We start from the raw sequence: 24,973 nt of genomic DNA, 5'->3' as shown, positions 1-24,973 counted from the left end.
TTTCCCTCTAAAAGAAACTCAGATTTTTTTTCCAAGGTGGTTATAGCCATTTTCCATTTGTGCAATCATGTATGAAGCTTCCAAATGTTCAATATACTTGAGGCACACTATTGTTGAAGCCATTTTTTTTCATTGTAGTCATTCGTGTGTGTGTGTGTGTGTGTGTGTGTGCAGTATCCCATTGTAATCTACATCTCCATTTGATTGCTTCTTGAGCAAACTTCCAACCAATATTAATTTTATCTCTTTACTTTCACTTTCAGAAGCCCTTGAAGGCACCGATTCTAAAGCTTTGGGTGTTTTTGTAGTGTAATATATGTTGATGGATTCTTAGCGTTCATCCAGTTTAAATTGGTCCAGCTGTCTCTGGCCTACTAAATCACTTCTTACACTCTTCCACATAAATTCCCACTGGAATAATTTTGTTCTTATCATCTCTTTTCTCATCTTCTTCATCCTTCTGGAATTATGCCTAAAAACAAGTCCAAACCAAACAGAAAACAAATAAAACAAAACGACAAAAACTTTACTATTTTAGTAGGGTTTTGGAACTAGAAAATGTTTATGCTTTCATTTTTACTTGGACATCCCTTTAAGAAGAGGACTGTGGGTGTTGGTTTATAGAACAAGAAGCTTATAACATACTATTTGATAGAAAGGCTACAAAATGATCCATGCCCTCTAGGACATGTTAATACCAAGAGATGACCGGGGACCTGCTTCTCCACGTTTGCATGCCATATCAGGTGAGTCAGTGGGTAATGGGGATGATCCTACATGCCATTTCTTCATGGGAATGGCCAGCGGCATACTCTGGACTCTACTGAGATGATTATGCAAGCATATGGATAGAAAATGTATATCTAAATTAATTTGTCCTTTGTTAAACTCCCAAATTCTCTCAGTGGCTTCGTTTCCACAAACACAAGGAAAGTAAACCAGAGAAGGCTCCAGGTAGGGGTTTAGATGATGAAGAAGTTATCGATCAGGTGTTATGTAGTGTATTTACAGAAGAATTAATGAGATTCTGTGTAGCAGTAAAAGGAGAGGAAATCCTGTACGTAAAAAAAAAAAAAAATTCAAAGAAATTAGAAACTTTTCCTAACTTCCTTTCAGATTGAAATGTTACAGAGTCTTTCCTTCTCAGGCTCTCTTCTGCATTCAGAAGTAGTGCTCAGAGGTGTGTCTGTACATCCTAAAATCAAGTTGAGGATGGCGATACTACTGGAATCTCTTCCAAAGTGTGGACATCTAATGCTAATTTTCTTCCCTTTTGCTCTCTAAGCTACAGTTCCTGAAGAATTAAGAGTCTGTTGTAGTTCAATAGCCTGTGTTTCTCTGATGATTTATAAGGACTTCATAGTAAATCTTTGTGCAATAAATAACTCTTATTCAATTCACTGGAGAAGATGGTCAGATTTGTATCCACTGATATTAAGTTGTTCAAATAAACTTCTTTGTAGTCTTCAGATTTTGCATTTCTTCTTCATTAAGACATAGCTTCTAGGGGCTGGCTAGGTGGCCCAGAGGTTAAGAGCACGTTCAGTGCTTCCAGAGTACCTGGGTTCAATTCCTAGCATCCATACAGTGGCTTTGTCATTTTCTTCCCACCTCTGTGGGCACTATATACATAACAATATACATGCAGGTAATCAAAACAAATAAAACAAATAAAAAGCAATAAATGAAAAAGAAATATCTTCTTGAGGCACTTGCCCTGGCAATAGGAAAATGTCTCATTCAAAGGCAATTTCAGCCTTTAAAGGGATTTTGATGTGTTGTTTTTTTGTTTTGTTTTGTTTTTTACAAGAAATTGAGTATAATATTTGAGTTACAGAACATTGGGAAAAATCGCTTAAACATCCTAACCCTCTGTTCCTTTATAAAACAGGAATGTTAAAGGACTGTCTTGCACATTAAATATCATGTGTATTAACAGAGTTAGCTGGATATCTGGCGTATAGTATTTACCTGAATGCATGGTTTCTCACCATTGCCTTGAAGCGAGGGTCTTTCATGAGATACTGGCATACTCTATGCATGAAGACACTAGCCTAGAACTTTTGAATTTTTTCCCTCATTCCCCTCCTCATCCTTCCTTTCCTTCACTCCTTTCTTCCTTCCCTCCCTTCTTTTCCAACATCAATCTGCCAATTGGAAGAATAATTCTTTTCCTACTCAATTTTGTTTATGGACCCATGGCATAAGTCTCATCCGATAAAGCAGTTTCCCTGCTATTCATCATGAAGGAAACAACACTCAAGTTGTTGTACACAAAAATACTCAGGAAAAAAGCACTTCTTTTCCCATTTCTATAAATCTAGTAGGGTATGTGTAGACATGTAGAAGGCACCTTGTGGGGGAAATTTCATCTGAGAATGGAATTAACATAGTAGAAAGCTTTCTTAAAAGGTAGAGTAAGTCAGTTTCCTGATTATATCATTTTTACCATTAGATAAATCTGCTTATGGAACTAGAACCTCCTTGGATTTACTAGTTTTATGGGTCAAAAGATACCCATTGGTCATATTAACTTGGTCAAAAACCATTCAGAAATAAGAAATGAATCATTCATATCTAACTTTTTTTCCTTTCCCTTCCGTCACCTGGGAGGTTTGGTCAGTATTTTGTTCTTTCTTGAAATAGGAAGGTTTCTTTTTTAATTTTTAAAAATGTATTATTTTTGTTTTGTGTATATGAGTGTATTACCTGCATGTAGGTAGGGAGTTACAGACAATTGTTAGTTGCCATGTGGGTGCTCTGAAAGAGCAGCCAGTGGTCTTAACTACTAAACCATCTCTCCAGCCTCAGAAACAGGAAAATTTCAATGTAAAAATACAATACCCAAAAGACAGTGGGCTATTGTAATAGTTATGTTTATTGGAAACTTTGGAGACAAATCTTTGTGTATTCCTGTGAGAGAGTTTATAGATTAAGTTAGTTGATGTGGGAAGATTTACCCTAAGTGGGGAGGGTCTTTAGAAACAGTTCAATGGGTTTCCTTAATTTCCACTAACAATATAAACTTTAAAATGAGGCTCATTTAAGAAATGTCTCAAAAGGCCATAAGAATACAGCTAAGCCTCTGATTTTAAGAGGCTTATGTTCATGTGGTAAGAAAAGTCAACCAAAATTAATCCACAGATTTAATACAGTATCTATCAAAATTCCAACGTCATAGTTCACAGATTTATAAAAAACAGTCCAAGAATTTATATGGAACCACAGAAGACCACAAATAGCCAAAGCAATCCTAAGGAATAAGAATACAGCTGAAGGTATCCCAATACCCAACCTCAAATTATCCTACAGAGATATAGTGATGAAGACAGCCTGGTACTGGCATAAAAACAGACAGGTAGACCAATGGAGCAGAAGAGAGGGCCTGGAAATAAACTGACAAAGCAAAAACCACCTAATTCCTGACAAAGGATGCAAAAACGTCCACTGGATAAAAGATAGTCTATTCAACAAATGGTGTTGGCAAAACTGATATCCACCTGCAGAAGAATGTAATTAGGGTTGTATGTTTTACCTTGTTCAAAATCAATTTAAAAATGGATCAAAGTCCTTAATGTTAAACCCCAAACTCAGGCCGGGTGGCACACACGTTTAACTCCAGCACTGAGGAGAAAGGCATGCAGATCACTGTGAAACCAAGGCCATTCTTTTTAAATAGCAAGTTTCAGGCCAACTGGGGCTACATAGGGTGGCCCTGTCTCAAAAAGCCAAAAAAGCAGCTCCACCTGTCCCATGTTCATGCTTTGCACATTTGTTTCATTTAGAGACTGCATCCTGTTCTGTTTAATTCTATTTTAAATGTGCTGTCTTGTTTGTATTTAAATTATAGACTTCATTTTCTAAGAGTTCTGAAAGATTTTCTGCCATCGTATGCTTACACTTACACTTGAAAAAAATCATCATCATTGCTGCAAGTACATATGTGCAAGCTTCCAGTGGTCTGAAAGCCTCTGCTTCCCTATATTCATGAACCAACCCTGACTCTTAAAATCTTTCCACCCCTCTTCCACAATAGTCCCCAAGCCATGAGTGGGGGTGGGTGATGTGGCTGGAGAGATGGCTCAGTGGTTAAGAACACTGGTTGTTCTTGCAGAAGACCCGGATTCGAACCTCAGCACCCATATGGCAGGTAACAACTGTCCGTCACTCCAGTCCCAGGGGACCCAACAGCCTCTTCTAACCTCCACAGTCATTGCATGACAAGGGTGCACTTACCTACAGGCAATACACACATACACATAAAAAAATAAAATAAATAAAATTAAAAAAAATAATGAAATTCAAGTTGTTCTATATATTTCCTTTCTATGAAAATCAAAATAAATTACAAAATATGAAAAAAACATTGTCAAAATTAGAATCAGAATTAGAATCCTTTCAAATGAATAATGTTCACTGCCCACAAAGTAGTCTTAAAAAGTTCACAGCAGAAGGTGCTCAGGTTTCTCTATCCAGTTGCCCATTAATAAGTAAGATAAAAAGAAAACACAGATATAGCTATAAGAAACTGTCAGGTTTTTAAAACATATAAATGGATGAAAAATACAAAAGGAAGTGGGGGGTAACTATAACCTTTAAGAATTTAAGAGACATAGCAACTTACTACTTTTGGTTTTCACTTAAAAATAAGACATGAGGCCGGGCTGCCATCTCTCCAGTCCCAAATTTATTTTTAAGTTCTGAAATAAATAAACAAATGAAAGAACTGAGATAATTATTAACTCTAGGAAATTCCAATAACATAAAAGGAATGTAAATTTTTAAAAATGGGGCTGCAGAGATGGCTCAGCAGTTAAGAGTACTGACTGCTCTTGCAGAGGACCTGGGTTCAATTCCCGGCACCCACATGGCGGCTACCAATTGTCCTTAACTCCAGTTCCAGGGGAATTTGAAGCCCTCTTCTGACCTCCATGGCATTGCACAACACGGATGCACCCACATACATGCAGGTGATATACTCATACACATAAAATAAAAATAATAAATAAAATTTTAAAAAAAGACATGAATTGAGAAGACGATTTTAGGTATGAGACAAATGAAGGTTTGAATGCTGTTTGGAAAATAATGATGCTGGAGAATTACTGTTTTGGTGGTAGTTTCCTGTGATTTTATTATTTGGTAATGTTAAAGAAGGAATGCTACTGCCTTTTGGGGTACCCATTGGGATCTTTATAGATGATAAGAAATCCAGGCTTTCCATAGAATAGCATTAAGAAAAATAAATCTACCTATACTATAGTAACAAAATTTAAAATTTAGTTTCATTATTCTTTCTAGGATATATTATTGGGAAACATGTTGGAATATATAATGTAAATATGATTTTCCTATAAATTAAGAGTGCCAAAGGAATTTCATTTTCTCTCCAAGGGCATGATGTCTAAGTTGTAATAACAAAGGAGTACAGGTGTCAGATTCACACAGCGACAAATGAAGAAGTTGGATAGAATAAAGCCTTTTAAGTTTCTAGATAAAAAGCCAAAAGCAAAACATTATTTTATTGGTTAGGAGAATGCTGATTTATTGAATGCCTGCTTGGAGGCTTAATTTTGCCTAGACTGAGTACCTCTGGTAACATCTGGCCCACCGACTGTTTTGGTGTGGCCCAGGAACTAGAAATGGTTTTTATAATTTTAATATCAAAAACATCAAAGGGAGAATAACTAGTTACATTGGGAAATGATAAGCAATTCTAATTTTAGTGCCTCAAAACACAGTTTTACTGGGATACAGCTATACAAATTTATTTACTGTTTTTCCAAATAAAATTGTATTGGAGTCCACCCAATTTGCCTATTATCTATGTCTACCTTCAATTTAGAGCAAGGGATGAATAATTACGATAGTTTAGCTGTAGTCAATGAGAGTTTCTTTCACATATGCCCTCTATTCTTTTTTAATAATAGCTTTGGTCACATTTGCTCTTTGACAGTTTCATGCTGTATATAGTTATTCTGATTACCCTAACCCTTCAACCCTCTTTTATCTCCCTTTCACTGTTAGCATCCCCGCCTCCCTTTCCCACATCCATGTCTTTTCATTTTGTTTTGTAATCCACTGAGTCTAACCAGGGCCATCTGTGTCACTATGGAAACCTCATGGGCTCCTCAGTGGGTACTCAACTGAAGACAACAGCTAACCCTCCCCCAGATCCATCAGTGGCTAATAGTTCAGCAGGGAGGGTAGGGTCCCCTTTGAGCCCCTTGCTGATCCATGCATGATGAATGTTGACAGGCCCAGTCTTATACGGCCAACTAAAGGCAGCATTAGCTGCTGTGAAATTATGATTACACTGCCCAGACCATGCCCAGAAAACAACATGTCACAGCCCTTCTCCCAGTCTTCTGGCTTTTACATTCTTTCTGACCCTTCTTCTTTGATGTTACTTAGAGGGGGTGGCATAAATGTCCTGTTTGGGCTGAACACACAACCATCACTTATACTTGGCACTTTGGCCAGTTGTGAGTCTGCATTTACAACCATTCATTGGAGAGAGAAGCTTCTCTGATTGAGACTGAGAGCAGCATTTCTGTATGGGTGTAAATGTAAATACTCAGAAGGCCATTTGGTACCAGATCAATTTAGCTAAACAATAGTAGGAAGTTCCCCTAATCCAGGACCCAAGGCCTGCTCAGACATTGGGTTTTTGAGAGGTTTACATTACTAGACATGAATCCTTGTAGAGTGAGCCTCAAATCCAAGCAGAATGTGGTTGGTTGTCCCATTGCAGTTGTGCCACTATTGTACCAGTGGGCACCTCTTGCCTGGTAAATTGGCTTTGTAATTTGTAAGATTCACAGATGAGTGAGATCACTGATGCCTTTTCTTTCCCAATAGCCTGCCTAGTACCTTTGGCACTGTGAAAGCTAGCCAGTAGGGAAGATGGTTCCAGCCCAGTTCCAGCTCCATTTCTCTGTCACACTGGTTTTGAAGGTAGAGTTATAACTCATACCTAACTCTCATAGCACTTGTGGGCTTTCCTATATTTCTACCCCCTTAAAGTAATGACTTCTTAGAAATCATCTTTATTACTTTCTGGCACTCTTGTATAGATATTCATATTAACTCTTTTCCTCTTCATAATCATAAGTTTGGTATTATAATTTTCCCCCTTTTGTACCTGGGTAAATTGAAGCTTAAATTATTTGATTAATTTAACTGGACTTCTAGGTAAACAGTCAAATAGGGACCTGACAGCCAGATTCTTAAGTGTTGTGCATTAGCTCCGACTTCAGTGGGAAATGACTTCAGTGAGCATGAATGCACATGGCTGTGTTCCAATAAAACTTTACACAAACAGAGGGCAGCCCAGATTTGGCTCACAAGCCACAGTTTTCCAACTTCTCTCTTTCCCCTATCAGAACATCCAGTAGATGTAACTGTCTCTTTTAATAAGGGGTCTACATGGGTCATAAAGGAGAAACCAGTGAGTAGTTCAATGGTTCTAACTTCCCTCATTCTTCTCTTAGACTTTAGGGGGAAAATGATATAAAGTTGATTACCCTGCTAACTTAAGTTTCAAGTGCACTTGGATCAATAGAATCAGTTTTTAGTCTACTTCACAATGAAGGCAGTAAAGGATTTGATCAGAAATTCTTACACTATAAATGTACACTTTTTTTTGCACATCATTAAAAAAAATAAAAGGGGGCTAGAGAGATGGCTCAGCGGTTAAGAACACTGACTGTTCTTGGAGAAGACCTAGGTTTGAATCCCAGCACCCACATGGCAGCTAACAACTGTCTGTAACTCCAGTAACAGGGGATCTGACAGCCTCTTCTGTCCTCTGTGGGCATTGCACGACACAGGTGCACTTACCTACATGGAGGCATAACACAAAATTAAAAATAATAAATAAAATATTTATTTACTATAAAAAAATAGCCAGGTATGGTGGCACACACCTTTAATCCCAGCACTCAGGAAGTAGAGGCAGGTGGATCTCTGTGAGTTCAAGGCCAGCCTGGTCTACATAGTGAGTTCCAGGACAGCTGGAGCTACAGGGAGACCCTGTCTCAAAAAGATAAAAATAAAATAAAATAAAGTAAATAAAATGAAAACTTCCCAGAGAGTAGTGTCTTATTTTTGCTTTTCAGTGATTATGTTTGCATTCTGGATTGTCACTGAGTTATCATGACAAACCAGCCTGCAAAGGAGCACAGCATCACTGCAAGAGAGAAGTGGGAGGAGACTCAGGGACCTGGGGACTCTGACTTGAGGCTTTACTGTGGGCAGGGGCAGGAGGAGAGGTCAGTCTGAAGAACAGTGACTCAAGAGACACTCACTACATGCATCAGGTCCTGACCAAACACACATTCTTTTTATTTTTATTTACAGCTAATTAATTAATATGGTGTGTGTGTGTGTGTGTGTGTGTGTGCGTACGTGTGTGTGCGTGTGTGTGCATGTGTGTACTCCCACAAGTGTTATGATGTATGAACAGCGGTTAGGGGACAACTTTCAAGGTTAGGTTCTCTCTTTCTCCCATGTGGGTCCCTGGGATAGAACACAGGTTGTAAGACTTGATGACAGGTGCCTTTACCCACTGAGCTATCTCACCAACCTCCAACCATACTTTCTAATTCACTACTCACACATGCAGATCCATAAACCAATAGGAGGTAGTATTTATTCACTTGTGTTTGGCTCAAACAGAATGCCTTATAGAAAAGTAAGGTCAATAAATAGTTTTGTCTTTGGATTTCATGCCTGGGAAAACCTGACATTAGATTTTTTTTTTTTTTTGAGACTTCACATTTATTGAATAACTGGTGTGATACTGTGGGAGGAAGTGCAGCCTGGGCAGTCAGAGCATGCCCGCAGCAAGCTTGGTAAAACATCCGGCTGAGGCAAACCTGTGTCTGCCAAAAGACATAGAGACGGCTGTTGCGAAAATGGCCTGATACAGAGAGCCAATGAGGAACAGACACCACCTATCAATGGACCAATGGGACACCAGGAGGGGGGATATAAGGGAGCCCTATATCCGCAGTGAATGAGTCTGCAGCTGCTAGCACTGCCTGCTTCTCACCTGACTCGTGGTGACTCTGTGCCAACTCTCCCCCTGCCCAGAGGGCCCCAGGACACCCGCAACATGGTACAACCTGGAATGATTGGATTCCAAATAAATAAAATTCACTTTTTGAACATTTGATCTACTTTTTAGTGCCAACAGACTTGGTAACTGCCTAGTGCTATCTGGACTCTGGTTTGACAACCCTTTCTCCACTGGCCATCCAATCTGCTTAGTGATAAGTCTTTGCATCTTCTGTCATTCTTCTGAGAGATGACCTACTGGCCTCCTTTCTGTACAGTCTGAGCAAAGCAGCCAGTGATGGCAAGAGCAGTGTCAATGAAGCAGTCCACTCAGCTAGACAGTTTTCAGTGCGGGAGTCTAGTCGATTTCCTGGCTTTTCCACACATTTATCTCAACATAGTTCCATGAAATGATGGACCTGTGCCGTGAACAGCGCCTTCTGCTGCTCCGTGGCCACCAGGTGCTGCAACTCTGCTTTTTCTGCTTTACCCAGCTTGGCCATGGTCAACGTGAGCTGCTATTAGATTTTTTTTTAATTTGTATTTTTACTTTATATGTATGAATGCTTTGCCTGCATGTATGTAAGTGCACCACATGCTTGCAATGCTAGTAGAGGCCAGAAGAGGGTGTTGGATCCCCAGGAACTAAAGTTACAGATGGTTGTTAGCCACCTGTGGATGCTGGGAACCAAACCCAGGTCCACTGCAAAAGCAGCCAGTGCTTTTAACCACTGAGCCATCTCTTCAGTCCCCGATATTAGATTTGGGGCAGGGAGGTGAAATTAGGGCAGAGGAATAGAAGAGAGGGACTGAGCATGGGGGAAACAGAGAAGTTGTTTTTTTCCAAGAGGACTCTGCCCATGCCATATGATACTGTGGGTGGAGCTGCGACTTGGACTTGTTATCCATTGTGTGTTCAAATTGGGTTAACACGAGAGGTAGGAGTTGAAAAACTATTGTCTATGGACCAAATCCTTACTGTTGTCTATTTTTGTGAATAAAGTTTTATTGAACACAGGCACACATAATTGTTTCCTGTTTTCATCAATAAACTTGGAGTCTATGTGTTCACATTCCTCTGTCTGCTTTTGTGTAGCTGTTAGAAGTAGCTGTGACACAGAACACAATAGTGCTTTTTAAAAAGATTTAGTTATCTTCTAAATTTATGTATATGTGTGCATGCCTGGTGTCCACAGAGGCCAGAAGAGGGTGTTGGAACCCTCATAGTAGCCCTTTATAGTGGCCTTTTATAGGAAAAGTCTGTTGAGCCCCTACTTGTATAGGAAGGCTAACTACTTCATCTTCATGAAATATTTCGCTATTGGAGTCTGCATGTTGTGTATATTACATTGTAACACAGAACTACTTTTAAAGTGTTAGTGAAAATGTTTTATAACCCATTCTCTAAATGCCATGCATAGTCACCAGAATTTCACTTTTATATTTACAGAACTCTGTATCTTCCCAACCCTACTGAGTTACTATGACAGTTTGGAAATGAGTATCTTTGAAAATCATAAACCTAGTAACCAGGCAAAATTGGGAAACACCACTCTGGAAAATACAAGGCTTTTATTGTGTTGAGAAATTTATATCACAAAATTATTATAATAGTCCATACTATGAGCATATTAAGCCATAATTGAGTAGCAAGACCATATGTGAAATCCCTTTGGTTTAGTTTTGTTTTTTTTTGTCTTTTTGAAGCAGGGTTTCCTTGTAGCCCCAGCTGTCCTGGAACTCACTCTGTAGACCAGGCTGGCCTTGAACTCACAGAGATCTGCCTGCCTCTGCCTCTCAAGTGCTGGGACTACAGGCGTGTGCCACCACGCCCGGCTCCCTTTGGATACTATTAAAATAATTTCTCACATAGCAGTACTATAATTTGGGTCTGAGGTATTCCCAAAAGACCCATGTGTTACACCCTGGGTTCACATCCTGGGGCACTATTTGGGGGCTGTGAAATCTTCCAGAGATGGAGTCTTTTGGTAGGAAGTTAGGTCTCTTGGGGCATGTATTTAAAGAGGATTCTAGAAGCCCAGCTCCTTTCTCTTTCTCTTTGTTTCCGGTTGCTATGAAGGGAACAGTCTTCTCTATTACATGCTCCTACCTTGATGTATGGTGCTACCACAGGCCCCAAGCAATGGGACTAAGCGACTATGGACTGAAGTCCCTGAAGCCATGAGACAAACAAACCATTCTTCCTTTGAGTTTGTTTCTCTCAAGTGTTTTATCATGGATATGGAAAGCTGACTAGCACAAACAGTGAAACTTTTATGGTTGAAAAGAATAAAATAAAAATTGTGAGTGTTGGTTCCATCCAGAAGCATACCGGCAACGCATTAGTATTTTCATGCACACATATATCCTTACAGGGTTGAATTGCTATAATGCTATTGCATTCTTAAAATCCCACATATTTGTTTTGGATTTGAGTTGTGGGAAAGGATTTCACTTGGGTTTCCTATTTGTTGCTCTCTTGAAAGTGCTTGGATAGAGTCCAGAAATGCATCGTTCTTCTTAAGGCAGCAGAAGAGTTGGTAAACATTAATTATGGTTATGAAAGGTTTCCACACAACTGGTTTAAAGAGATCATATTTATACATTTATACATTTATACTATTTAGACATTTTCTTGTTTGTTACCCATTTTTGTCAAATTATCCTTTACTGAAATTGTTTCCTTTGTAGCAACTGCTACATATCTCTCTTGATACCATCTTTGATGTCAAGAGGATGTGGCCGTCAGTGTTACAGCTCATGCTCTGGGAAACACCCAGGATCATTGAAATGGTTCTTCACAGTTCTCTGGGATACAGAGATGCTGCATCTGTCAGGTACTATTTACATTATCATAGAAGGAGAGTTCCATGTGCTTAACATACATCTGTCACATCAGAGAAGGTGCTAACTCAATCTGGGCTTTTCCATCCTGAACTGTCAGTTCCACTGGCAGCCAGATGCTTGCAGTTACTGATTGTTTTAGCAACATCAGCATCACCATAAACTTTTTCTGGAGGTAGACTTGGTGGGGCAGGGAACTAGTGTGGGGTCTAGTGAAGGCACAGTACTGTATTAGCTTTCTATTGTTGTGACAAAGGACCTGAGAAAGTCAACTTATAAGACTGAAAGATGTGGTTTGGCTCAGAGGCTTCAGCCCATGGTCACTTGGGCCTATTGACTTTGGATCTGTGAAGTGGCAATATAGCATGGGGTGTGTGATGCATCCAGTAAGCATAGAGTAAGAGGAGTTAGAAATGCAATGGATGCCCCCAATCACATAATTCCTTCAATGGGATTCAACCCCTTGAAGGTTCACCACCTCCCAGTAGTGCTGTGGGCAGCTGGCAAAGTCTTCAGCTTATGAGCCTTTGGATAGCATTTGACATTCAAGACACTAAGTGTTCAAACCTCTATTCAACACATGTAAGATGAACAACTTTGATTTTCTTGAGGTTGAATTTCAGTATCATGATAAATATGATATAATATTATGTGAGCCTGGATGTTGAACCATTAAACAAAGTTATTCCTTTGTGTCCTCCAACCCAAAGCTGAAAGTCAGCATTATTCTTAACTTAAAAAAACTCATTGAATCTTTAGTACAGGGAACATCCCGATATAATGGAAATAGCAAGAACTAAAAATTGGCAAGCCTGCATCATATCTGAATCCTTTTCTCTATGATGACCCTTTGTCCTTTAGCCTATTACTTGAATTTTCTAAGCCTCACTTTGCTCAGCTGTCAAATAAAGATGGCTATACTGACCATGATCATTCTACAGGACTGTCTGGGTTATGGAAATACCACAGTGGATAAGTAATGCATCTGATAAATTACAATGCATTATATAATACAGTATTAATCATAACAAACATGAGTCATAATTATTTCTGAAAAAAATTCATTTGGGTTAGAGATACGGCTCAGCTGTTAAGAATTGGCTGTTCTTGCAGAGGACCTGGATTTTAGTTCCCAGCACCACATGGTGGTTAACAACTGTCTGTAACTCCACTTTTAGGGAATCTTCCTTTTCTTCTGGCCTCCATGGCCACTGCATGCATGTGGTGTACTTACATACATGCCAGCAAAACATTTATATACATAAAATAAAAATTGGCTTATATGTGAATGTCATAACTATATGAATTTACAGCTTTATGGTTATGCAGGCCATAACAAATCAGCATGCTCGTCACTTGATCAAGAAAACCTGCTAAATCCTCTTACTTAATATTTTAAGCAATTTTAGATTCACAGAAAAAAAATGAGTGAAAAATACAGAGCTCTGTTATATTTCCTCATCCAATCCTACTCCTAATTTCCCCAACTATCAAACTCTTGCATTAGTGGAGTGCATTTGTTACAACTAATGAACCTATACTGATACTTTATTATTAACGAAATAGGGGCCCACTCTTCCTACTGAACATTCCGTGGACGTGGCCAATGTGTAAAGACCTGTGTCTACCATTACAGTATCCACTCTTACCTAATAGCATCTATCACAATGTGCACTAAGGTTCCTCCATATCTTTTTTCTAATATTTTATTATTTTTATTTTATGTGTATGAGTGTATTGCCTGCATGTATGTAAGTGTACCTGTGTCATGTAATGCCTGCAGAGATCAGAAGAAGGCATTAGATTCCCCTGGAACTGGAGTTATGCATGGTTGTTACCCGCCATGTGGGTGCTGGGAATCAAACCTGGGTCCTCTGTAAGAGCAGCCAGTACTCAGTTCCTCCTCCTTGTCTTTTTTGTGGCTTGATAGCTCATTCCTTTTTATCCCTGAATAATATTCCATTATATGCACACATTCTAGTTTGTGTAATCTCTCTCTCTCTCTCTCTCTCTCTCTCTCTCTCTCTCTCTCTCTTTTAACTTTTGGAGATAGGGTCTCCCTGTAGCCCCAGCTAGCCTAGAACTCACTATGTAGACCAGGTTGGCCTTGAACTTACAGAGATCTGCCTGCCTCTGCCTCCCCAGTCCTGGGATTAAAGGAATGCACCACCACACCCAACTTTTTATCTTTTTAAATTTTATCTTTTTAATATTTTTGTTGATTCTCTGAAAATTTGGTCATATTCAGACCCCTGACCCTTTTTCCACTCAGGTCCACCCCTGCCTCCTTACTTCCCACTCACTTGATATCCTATATTATTATAGTTTTAAAACTTATTGAGTCTAGAGCCAAGCATGGTAGCACATGCCTTTAATTCCAGCACTCGGGAGGCAGAGGCAGAGGCAGGCAGATCTCTGTGAGTTCAAGGCCAGCCTGGTCTACATAGTGAGTTCAGGCCAGCTGGGGCTACAGGGAGACCCTGTCTCAAAAAGACCAAACAAACAAACAAACAAACAAACAACTAAACAAACCTATTGAGTCTAATTTGTGTTTTTCAAATGCTATTGGGTGTGGGTCCATCCCCCAGAGTCATATCAACCTACCTAGCATGACACTGCAAAGAAAGCCGATTTTCCCCCTCCCAGAAACTATCAATTGCCGATACTAATTCCTCAGTTAGGACTGGGGCTTCCTGCCAATCTCCCCCTTTCATGCTGGGTTTTTGTCTGGTTTGAGTTTGTAGAAGTCTTTTACATGCTATCCCAAGTACTGTGGGTTAGTATGGATAGTTGTATTGTTTGACTGGAAAACATGGTTTTATTGTATTCACCCACCACCTCCAGCTCTCACAATCTTTCTGCACCCCCTTCTGCAATGATCCCTGAGCCTTGGAAGAAGGTATTCTTTTTGTCTTTTGAAAAATATTTTGGTTGTTTCCAAGTTTTGGAAATGGTAATAAAGCTGCTATATGTGTACAGGTTTTTATGTGGATAGATGCTTTCAGTCCACCTGAGCTAAGAGGGAGATTGTTAGTCTACGTGGTCAGTGTGTGTTTAGTTTAGTAAGAAGCGATCAAAGCGTATTCTAAAGTGCACATACTATTTTGTATTCCCACTAACAGCAAAGGGGGGTTCTTTTTTCTCCATCTTCACCAACATTTTACTTTGGATGCTGGCCACTCGAACAGGTATATAGCCAACATCGTTGTTTTAATTTGTGTCTCTAATGACATAGAGAGTTGATCGTTTTGCCATAGTTTTACTTGTTACCTATTCATATTTGTTGATGAAGTACCTGCTCAGAACTCTTGCTCATTTGAGGACTGAATTATTTTCTTATTGTTGTTTTAAGATTTCTTTGTATATTTTGGATTTGGGCCCTATGTATGATGTGCATTTTGCAAATTTTTTCTTTCAGTTTGTCTTTGCATTCTGTTGATCTAATGTATTTTAAATGATCTAACAACACCATTGTCCAATTATTTTCAAATGCTCAAAACATTCAAGTTTACAGTTGTAAAGAGAAGGCTGAAGAATTCCAGTGGTTCCTGTTCACTTTTGGCTCCTTTTGCCGATGCTGCATTTGTAGAATGGATCAAGTCATCAAGCCCAAGGCCCGACTCAACCTCAGACCTCACCTTCTTAACAAGATCATCACTGCTGTGATCTGAGTCGGCTGGTGGCTGGTCCAAGTTGGCTGGGTCTGGCTGAGCTGATTGCAGCGGCTGACATTTTTGCTGACTAGAGTCATACTATCTTTGCCAGTTTGCTGGAATAGACACAGACGCGGATTGGGTCACCCTAAAGACATTCCTGTGTTGTGAAGCAAGTCCGTTTGTATTTTAGGTTTGCCAGGACTAATGAATTAAAACATTTGGACTCTCTGCAACTTGCTGTTTATCAATGCTTCTGACAGGAGGAGGGCTTTTCTTTTGCTCCTGCTTTTTCTAGAAACATGACAACATCCTGGCCGTTGGAGTAGCACGGAAAGGAGAGAGGGGCTGTGGGGGGAAGCGGAACAGGGAGGTCCCGTGGGATCGGACGCTGGGGTCTGGGGCAGAGCAGGTAGTAGCTTGTAGTGCGGACAGCTGTCTCTGCCCCTCAGAGCTTTACTGGCTGCTATGCAGCAGGTGCAGACTGGTCTCTCTCTGAGTCTTGACTCCACAAACGCAACGACTGGCCAAGGCAGTGGCTGGCCCTGGATTACACAAGTGCAGACTCTCAACTAAGTGAGGTAAGGCAACAGGTGTGAAAACTCAACTAACCGCTCAGAGCACCGGCAACTTAACTAAAGCTCTGTTACAGCGGCTGGCCGGGAGAAGCAACCAGCAGCTTGTTTCCCAGGAGGTGTGATGAAAGGCAAGTTGCTTGAGTAAGGGGTCTTGGAGTGGATGTGTGTAGAACTCAGAATCCTCCCAACCTGGACATCATCCTTGGGAGGCAGACATATGTTTTCTCTTGTGCTGTCCTTAGCTGTGTTTTATCAATTCCATTTCTTTAGCTGGAAACCAGAGCAGAAAACTGTTTAGAAAACTCCAGAGGCAATTTCTACTTTTTGTGCTTTATTTCTTGATGCAGGGAAGTATGGAAGGGTTTACCTAAAGAGTACTGAGTTTCCATCCTTAGAGGTCATGAGCAGGTTGTAAGATGCCGACCAGTAAGACTTTTCCTTTCTGCTACAACTTTGGGAGATTTTGTTTGTTTTGCTTAATTTGAGACAATCTGTGCTATTTCTTCAGGTTCAGGAAGCTCAGAGAACTCTTAATTCTCAGCAAAACCACATAGAACTGTATCAGGATTTTTAAAAAGTGCAGGAAGTCTTATGTCAAGTAATACCATTTTATATTACCCTGTGCCGTAACTGCTTCAGGCTGTCGGTTGGAAACTTAGAATTACGTGGCATGATGTGTAGAATGCTTAGTGCTCCCAGCTATTTGTAGTGGTGAATGAATGGGCTCAGCAGGAGTCTAACTGGGTTGTAAACAGTTGCTGTATTTTTCCTTCCAAGCTTTACTAGATGTTTAATACAAGCTTTATTTTTCCTATTCAGTAAGATGATTCAAAATAGTGAATACGCTTGCACATGTTATACGGTGAATTTGGCTGTATACATAATTGTAAAAACAAAAGTCCATGCTCTGGATACTATTTTTAAATATAGACAAGCTATGGGAAAGAGTCAAAAGCCTGACCATGAGAAAATGCCCTGCTGAAGCGGTTCCCAGAATCCTGCCAAGGATGGCTAAAGACGTTTTTTATATTTTGGCATTTTTGGAGACATTTTCCTTAAAAGATCATTCAGGTTTCTTGGTTTCCTGCCTAGATGATATGGAGGGGAAAGAGTTTAGGAGAGGCATGACCAAAAATAGAAATGTTAAAGCTATGTATTTGAATAATAATCATATCATGTGTTTTTAAAATAATTTTCCTAGTCCTACTGAATATCAAATTATCAAATATCATGATCAAAATATATATGGGTTAAATTCTTTTAAGAAACAGGAATAGTCACACGTTTTTCTCTTTCCCTCTTATGTACAGGATGCTTTCTACTCACTGAATCTACATTCATTAAGTAAACGATAATTTAATAGGTAGAACAAAACACCCATACTTTAAGTTTTGCCTTTTTTTGGACATAGGGTCCCATGAATTCCAAGCTGGCCTCTAACTCACTATGTATATAATGAAGATGACCTTGAACTTCTAATCCTCCTGCCCCTACCTCCCAGATGCTAGGATTCAGTGTGAGCCACCATGTCCAAGTTTTCTTTTTTGGTTGTATCATGGTGTTAAGAGGTGAAAGCTTAGGTAGAAATGTTTGATAGATTTTCAGGCCATCAGATAGTTAAAGCATGTGATATTCATGATACACTGTAAGATGTTTTGAAATGGTTTTTGCCTTATTTTAAATGATTCCACTGCATTATTCTATACTACTTAAATAATGAAAATTTGAGTTTAATTTAGAGTGTATGTATATGTGTGTGTGTGGGGGGGGTGTGCTTCTGCACGTGGAGGCCAGAAGTCAACCTTGGGGGTCACTCCTAAGGAGCCCTTTGCCTTGTTTGTTTAGACAGGATCTCTCAGTGGGACCTGGGGCTCGTTGCCAATCGGGCTAGGCTGAGTAGTCAGGGAGCCCCAGGGGGTTTACTTATCTCTATTTCCCCAGTGCTGGAATTGCAAGTGTGTACCACCACACCCCCTGTGTTTTCTATGAGTGCTGGGGTCAAACTCAGATCCTCATACTTGCGGCAAGCACTTAGCCAATGGAACTATCTCCCTATCCCCTAATTTAGGCTTTTATGCATGAAAAAGTAGCTTAATCTGAAGCCATTTCATACTCTTTGAAGTCTGAATTTTCCTTATGGTTTCAGTTAAAAATAAGGTCACTTTATGTGACCCTCAAAGAGATATTGAAGCTATGCAGTAGGGGTTTTTGTTTTGTTTTGTTTGGTAGGGGGGCAGGGTCTCCTTGTAGCCCCAGCTGGCCTGGAACTCACTATATAGATCAGACTGGCCTTGAACTCACAGAGACCTACCTACCTCTGCCTCACAAGTGCTGGGATTAAAGGCATGTGCCACCACGCCTGGCTGAAGTAGGGATTTTTTAAAAAATCATATTTGCCAGGTGTGATGGTGCATGCTTTAATCCTAGCAGATGCTAGCCTGGACTGCTTATGGAGTTCCAGTCAGCTGGGGGTATAGGGAGACCCTGTCAAACCAAAAACCAAAACCCAAAAATATCATATTTCATTCATTATGGGTGAATATTGCCAAAGTAATTTTTGTAGAAGCCAGAAAAAAGGAAGCTTGCTAACTTTCCCTTCTGATTTCTGGTGGTCCCTTGAGTGTCTTAAGTGCAATGCTGGGTAAAATAACAATGGCTGTCTCTTGCCCTTACAGCTGGAAGACCCAGGAGAAGGCCGGGCCTCAGGTGCCCACATGATCAGCACAGCCAGGGTACCTGCAGATAAGCCAGTACGCATTGCCTTTAGCCTCAATGACGCCTCAGGTACGCTCTGCTGAGAGGGCAGGACTGCCTCCCTCACCTCCAAAATTTTACTGTACTTTATGATTCCTTGCAGACTGTTAACAAGGCATGTTTGCGTGATCTGATGAGAATGCATGTGATACTTCCTCACAAATGGTCAGACTGTGACTTCCGGAAATGCCTGTAGCCATGCCTTCCCCCATTTCGATTTGGTTGTTTTAGCTCATTTCTCCTTTTTCTTTTTCTCCCATTTCCCATTTTAGTTTTCTTTTAGGATAAGATTCATAGAGCTTTAACAATTTCTAAGGATAGCAAACTGTGTCATTGTTAAAACAGCATGAGGAAATGTTTATTAAGAGCTGGCAGTTGGTTAGGTAATATAAAAATATCACTGCCCGATTTCAGTCACGTGTTGAAGCCTCAGTGTGAGACGCTGGTTTCTCATGGGTGTTCCCACACTTCCGGCTAAAGAGACAGACCAGGAGGACTGGTGAAGGAAGCAGGTGAGGCACGGCCTCTCTAAATAGTAAGGCCTGAGTGAGGCTACCATACTTAGAGCCTTTCATTGTGGGTCTCCTTGGCGACCTCTTAACACAGAGACTCAATTACACCATTTTTGTACAAAGGGTCTTATGTGGAGGGAGGTCACAATGGCTGGGAAAAGAATGCCTGGTTTATCCTCACTGACATTAGCCGCTCCTAGTTTAATGTCATCTATTAAAACCACATACTCAAGCCATTACCTTTTAAAACCTCATGTCTTTTGAGGACTCACTCTCTCATTTTCTCTCTGTTTCTCTCTCTCCATCCATAATACCCATGTAGGAATGATATTTTGAAAATTAATGTTTGAAGATTGGGATTGGGGTGATAGCTCAGCCAGTAAAGTGCTTACTATACAAACCTGAGGATCTGCATTCTGTTCCCTAGAATCCATGTAAAAAAGCTGGGCTTGTAAGCCCAGCACTGGGGAGGCAGAGACAGGAGGCTCCCTTGGACTGTTTTCAAGCCAGCCTAGTCTTGATGAGTTCCAGGCCAGTGAGAGACCCTGTCTCAAAAAACAAGGTAGATAGCACCTGAAGGACAGCATCTTAGGTTGTCTTCTGGCCTCACATGCCTGTGCACACATATGCACGTACACATGATAAAAACTGATGTTAGAAAAGGGGCAGAATCAGCTGGGCTGGTACAAGCCTTTAATCCCAGCACTAGGGAGGCAGAGGCAGGCGGATCCACTGTGAGTTCAAGGCCAGCCTGGTCTACAGGGTGAGTTCCAGGCAGCTGGAGCTACAGGGAAACCCTGTCTCAAAAAGCCCAAAAAAGAAAAAAAAAGAAAAGGGGCAGAATCATTCCAAAGTAATATGAAGGAAGGAAGTTGGCTCTGTGAATTCCAATGTGACACAGCCAATATGCCTGGAGTTTCCCGGACTGTGACCATCAATGGCGGCTGCACTAGAGGAGAAGAGAAACCTTGGCTCTTCATTGTATATTCTTCTGACACTTCTTTCGTGATCTGATTCTATCTATGATCTAATAGAATTGTTTCTATTAGACGATGGTGAGAAGAAACCCTCCCAGTAGGAAGAGTCGCTCCAACATAGAAACATCAGCTACCATCGAGTGATTCTCTTTGCATTAGAAATTCACCTATGTTATTTCTGATCATTGAAACAACCACACAACAGGAGCTGGAGAGATGGCTTGGTGGTTAAGAGCACTGACTGCTCTCACAGAGAACCTGGGTTCAATTCCCAGTACCCACATGGCAGATAATAATTGTAACTCCAGTTCCAGGGAATCTGATGCCCTCTTTTGACCTCCACAGGTATTGCATGGCACAGGTACACCTACACACATCGAGGCAATATACTCATCACATAAAATAAAAATAATGATATTTAAAAAACACCACATAACATAGGCACAAACATTCCCTATTTACAGAGAGAAAGAGTGAGACTTAGGGACCACACTGTTAAACAGTGGAGAAATGATCCAAACTCAGGTCCTTAGACTTAGCAATCCAAGGACTCTTCATTATTTCTTGTTACTTCTCTAAAGGAAATAAGGAAATCCCTCCAGTTTGCCACTCACTTCACAGCTCCAAGATTCCAAGGAACAGTCTGTATGCAAGTCAGTAGCTCTCAAGACACACATGCAAATTCACACTCCAGGAAGAAAGATGTCTAATTTCCTTTCTTTGTCTCATGTTCTATAGGAGTAGACCATGTCCCATTGTATCATCAGGTTTACAAAGAAAATTTCAGTATATAAAGCTTGCTTTACCCAAGTAATACTATTACATGAGTTGAACCAGATAAATAAATGTATAGACAAGAACTGTAGAGAGTTGCATCTTGATCTTTGAGATGCATGAATAAATTCTTCCTTGAAGATGTATAACTTGTAATTCATTTAACACTATCTTTGAACTCTCTTAATTCTGACGGAAAGTTGTTGAATATTTTTATCAATGCATTTAAATCTTTCTTCTCTTTCAAATGTTTTTAGGATGCCCATTTTTGAAATTCACATTTCTTAATAGATCTCTTTAAAAGGTTACAAATTATTTTAACTGATTCTTATACTATATTTCTACAAAAAGATGCTTAGGAAGACTTAGAAAGAATCTATCAAGATTAAATATTTTAATCTTATAATCAATGTGTCTCATTTTCTCTAGAAAGGGCATGTACCTAGAGAACCTAAGGCAGTTCACAGTGTTTCTCAACCCTATCTGATCAAAATAATCAGTGGGAAACATTCATCAAAAACACATGTTCACAAAAAAGAGAAGGACATGATGTTGGGAGGAAGATGTGTTAGGGACACTAGGGAGAGTTGGAGGGAGGTGGTGGTGGATAGATATGATCAAAATTCAGTGTACAAATGTATGAAAAATTTAAAGAATAAATTAAAATGTAAGAAAAAAGACCCCTTGTTCCAAGGTCCTACTCCTACATAGTCTGATTTTAGAGGCCCCTTTCTCTATGAGGAAAAAGAAAACTCTGTTATGTGTTTATACATTTCAGAAATGCAACATTTCAAGAATTAGTCAGAGCCCAGGACTCTGAATTTTTCCATGCACATTAAGTTGTTAGTGTATAAAAAATGTGTAGCAGATATTTGGGGACACTCCCTCTGAATTCTTGAAAAAGGAGCATGTGGAGGGCCACACAGACACACCAACACCTGCCATCATGCAGGCTGTGCGTGCCTTTTGAATTCCAGTGCATGTGGTCTGTGGACCACATGTTTAGGAGGAAAACAAAGGAAAATATCCTTTACTTTTATAGAAAGCAGGAGAGGGGAAAGTGGACTTTGAGAAGTAATCCCACACTATTGGATGTATGCTGATGAATATGCAGTCTAAGAGGAAGAGGGCGCTTGTGAACACTGATATGTTCATTTCTCTTATTGAATATCATCTATTCTTTGACAGTTTCAGAAATGTATATAATGTATCATGATCATATCTACTCATTTCTTTCTGTCTCTCTTTCTTTAACTTGGTTTATTTGAGACAGGGTCTCCTTGTAGCTCCAGTTGGCCTAAAACTTGCTATGTAGAACAGGCTGGCCTTGAACTCGTGGAGATCTGCTTGCCTCTACCTTCCAAGTACTGGGATTAAAGGAATGTGCCACCATGGCCAGCTTCCATTTACTTTTTAAAAAAGATTTATTTATTTGTGCGTGTGTGTGCACACTTGAAGACTAGAGGTGGGTGTTATATCCTTTAGAGCCGAAGTTACAGAAGGCCCAGCTTGTTATGTAGGTGGGGATTGGGATCTGAACTCTAGTCCTCATGATTTTGCAGCAAATGCTCTTAACTAGTGAGCCATCCCTCCATCCTTCATACATTCTTTTTCTTTCTTCTTTTTTTCTTTCCTTTTTTTTTCAGTCTTTTTGAGACAGGGTCTCCCTGTAGCCCCAGATGGCCTGGAACTTGCTATATAGACCAGGCTGGCCTTGAACTCACAGAGATCCATCTGCCTCTGCCTCCTGAGTGTTGGGACTAAAGGTGTGTGCCACTATGCCTGGCTATTTATTATTTTTTAATTTTATGTGTATGAGTGTAATACCTGCATGTAGGTGGGTACAATGCCCATGTAGGTCAAAAGAGGGTGTTGGATCCCCTGGAACTGGAGTTAAGGACAATTGTTAGCCTCCATGTGGGTTCTGGGAACCGAACCTGGGTCCTCTGCAAGAGCAGTCAGTGCTCTTAACCGGTGAGCCATCCATCTCTCCAGCCCTCAATACACTCATTTTTTTTTTTTATGAGTTTAGTCTAGTTAGTACTTGTCCCTTCCACTAATTTTAGGAATTTTTTGGCATATATTCCTGAGACAATTTAGTGTAGAACTTAAGGGTTTTGGACTTAGAGAAGGGTGAGTTCTGGGTTCACCTTCATCATTATTCGTGAGATCTAGGATAATAGGATAAGCTAGCTATCCAATCTTGTTGGAATTCAGCTTTCCAGAGATGTGTATGGTGGTAAGAATGAAATGCCACCTTATAGGTGAAGCATTGAGCAAGGTGCTTGACACAATATAAATGTTCAATTTGTCCCTGTAATTATGGTCATTGATCCTAGAGTACTGAGGCAAATGTGAACTAGTAAGCGGTATGTGCCCCAACCTTCTCTCTCTCTCTCTCTCTCTCTCTCTCTCTCTCTCTCTCTCTCTGTTTTCATTAAGAAAGATTCAAAGGTACAGCATCAACCTAGCCTTGTTAATATTTTATTTTAAAAAAATCAAGTTTTTAGAATTTTTTCATATCAGGGCACAAATTGATCATATAGCATTTAGTTTAAAAATTTCAAGGTGAACTCTATCAGAGTCTTTTTTAAAATATTACATTTTTCTGGTAAAATTCAAGTGTTTTGGGGCTGGAGAGATTGCTCAGTGGTTAAGAGCACTGACTGTTCTTGTAGAGGAACCAAGTTCAGTCCCCAGTACCCACATGGTGGTTAGCATCCGTCCATAACTCCAATTTCAGGGGATCAGATTTCTTCTTCTGACCTCTGCAGGCATTGCATGATTTGGGTGCACTTACACATGTGCAGGCATAGAAGCCATAAAATAAAATAAAATTTTAAATATTTAAAAAAATTAAAGTGTTTTGTGTAGCAGTGTGGATTCTGTGGAGTGGCTGAGAAAGCCACCACTGTATCCACTCTAACACTCTGGGCATGTGCCAATGACCTTTTCTGTGGCTCTCAGGGAAATTGTGATGCAAGTGTATATCTTGTGTCACTGTCCCTTCCATCAGCTTTTCCTACTTTTAGTATTATCTGTCTTCCCTCCTCAGGGGCCCAAATGTTTTTCATACTTTCTCCTCTCCAGATGATGATGATGATGATGATGATGATGATGATGATGATGATGATTGAGACTGGGCCTCCCTGTAGCCCCAGATGCCCTGGAACTCATTATGTAGATCAGGCTGGGCTGGCCTATATCTCACAGGGATCCACCTGCCTCTGCTTCCCTAGTGCTATGATTAAAGGGGTGCACCACCACACCTGGCCCCCTCTCCAGATTCTTAATTCTTTTCTCTAGAAAGTCTTATTTACATCTAACTTTAAATGAATATTGATGCTCATTTTTTAATCTCTAGTATACCCTGTTGCTTGTTTTACCTATCCATTCAATAGAAAGTCAAAAGATAAGGTTCCTACTAGAATTTTAGATACTACACAAACTCAGAAAACAAACAGGGGCCAAGAGAGCCATTTTGAAAAACTTTTATTTATGAAATCAATAACACAATATCTACAGCCAGTTGAAGTTCATTATTATCAATGAAGATTCTTTGAGATGCAATGAGATTTTATTATTTATGTATGATATTTATTATTATGTATGATATTATTTATGTATGATATTTGATTGGAATCTGTTCCTTAAGTCTTCAAAGAAAGGTTATAAAGGAAGTGAATGTTTATCAAGTTGCGTAGCCATTTGTGCTTGTATACCACCTCAGTTTAATACCAGCAACAACCTCACAGGAACATGTAATGCACAAATGTTGGCCAAGGGATCTTAAGGAATCTGCCTTTAATCAAGCAATTAAT

The 24,973-nt window shown here is 39.9% G+C and overlaps 1 protein-coding gene and 1 pseudogene across 3 annotated transcripts in view; one reads left to right on the top strand and one right to left on the bottom strand.

The window, feature by feature from the left end:
* Window positions 1–676: 676 nt before the first annotated feature.
* The window catches only part of Map3k7cl (MAP3K7 C-terminal like), a 76,245-nt gene continuing 51,948 nt past the window's right edge, over window positions 677–24,973 (top strand). For 2 of the 3 annotated variants that reach the window (XM_029564913.1, XM_008836023.3), the window contains exons 1-2: window positions 677–746; window positions 18,811–18,919. In XM_029564913.1, the coding sequence (XP_029420773.1) occupies window positions 705–746; window positions 18,811–18,919 (151 nt within the window). In that variant the 5' untranslated portion in view covers window positions 677–704. Of the gene's footprint in view, window positions 747–15,773; window positions 16,139–18,810; window positions 18,920–24,973 lie in introns of those variants that run through there. The other variant, XM_008836024.3, reaches the window with a different exon arrangement.
* Window positions 9,316–9,563, bottom strand: LOC108491007 (annotated as a pseudogene).

The sequence above is a fragment of the Nannospalax galili genome, unplaced genomic scaffold (genome assembly GCF_000622305.1).
Source record: "Nannospalax galili isolate Female #2095 unplaced genomic scaffold, S.galili_v1.0 scaffold136, whole genome shotgun sequence".
NCBI classification, from domain to species: Eukaryota; Metazoa; Chordata; class Mammalia; order Rodentia; family Spalacidae; genus Nannospalax; species Nannospalax galili.
This window is presented reverse-complemented; position numbering and strand designations above follow the sequence as displayed.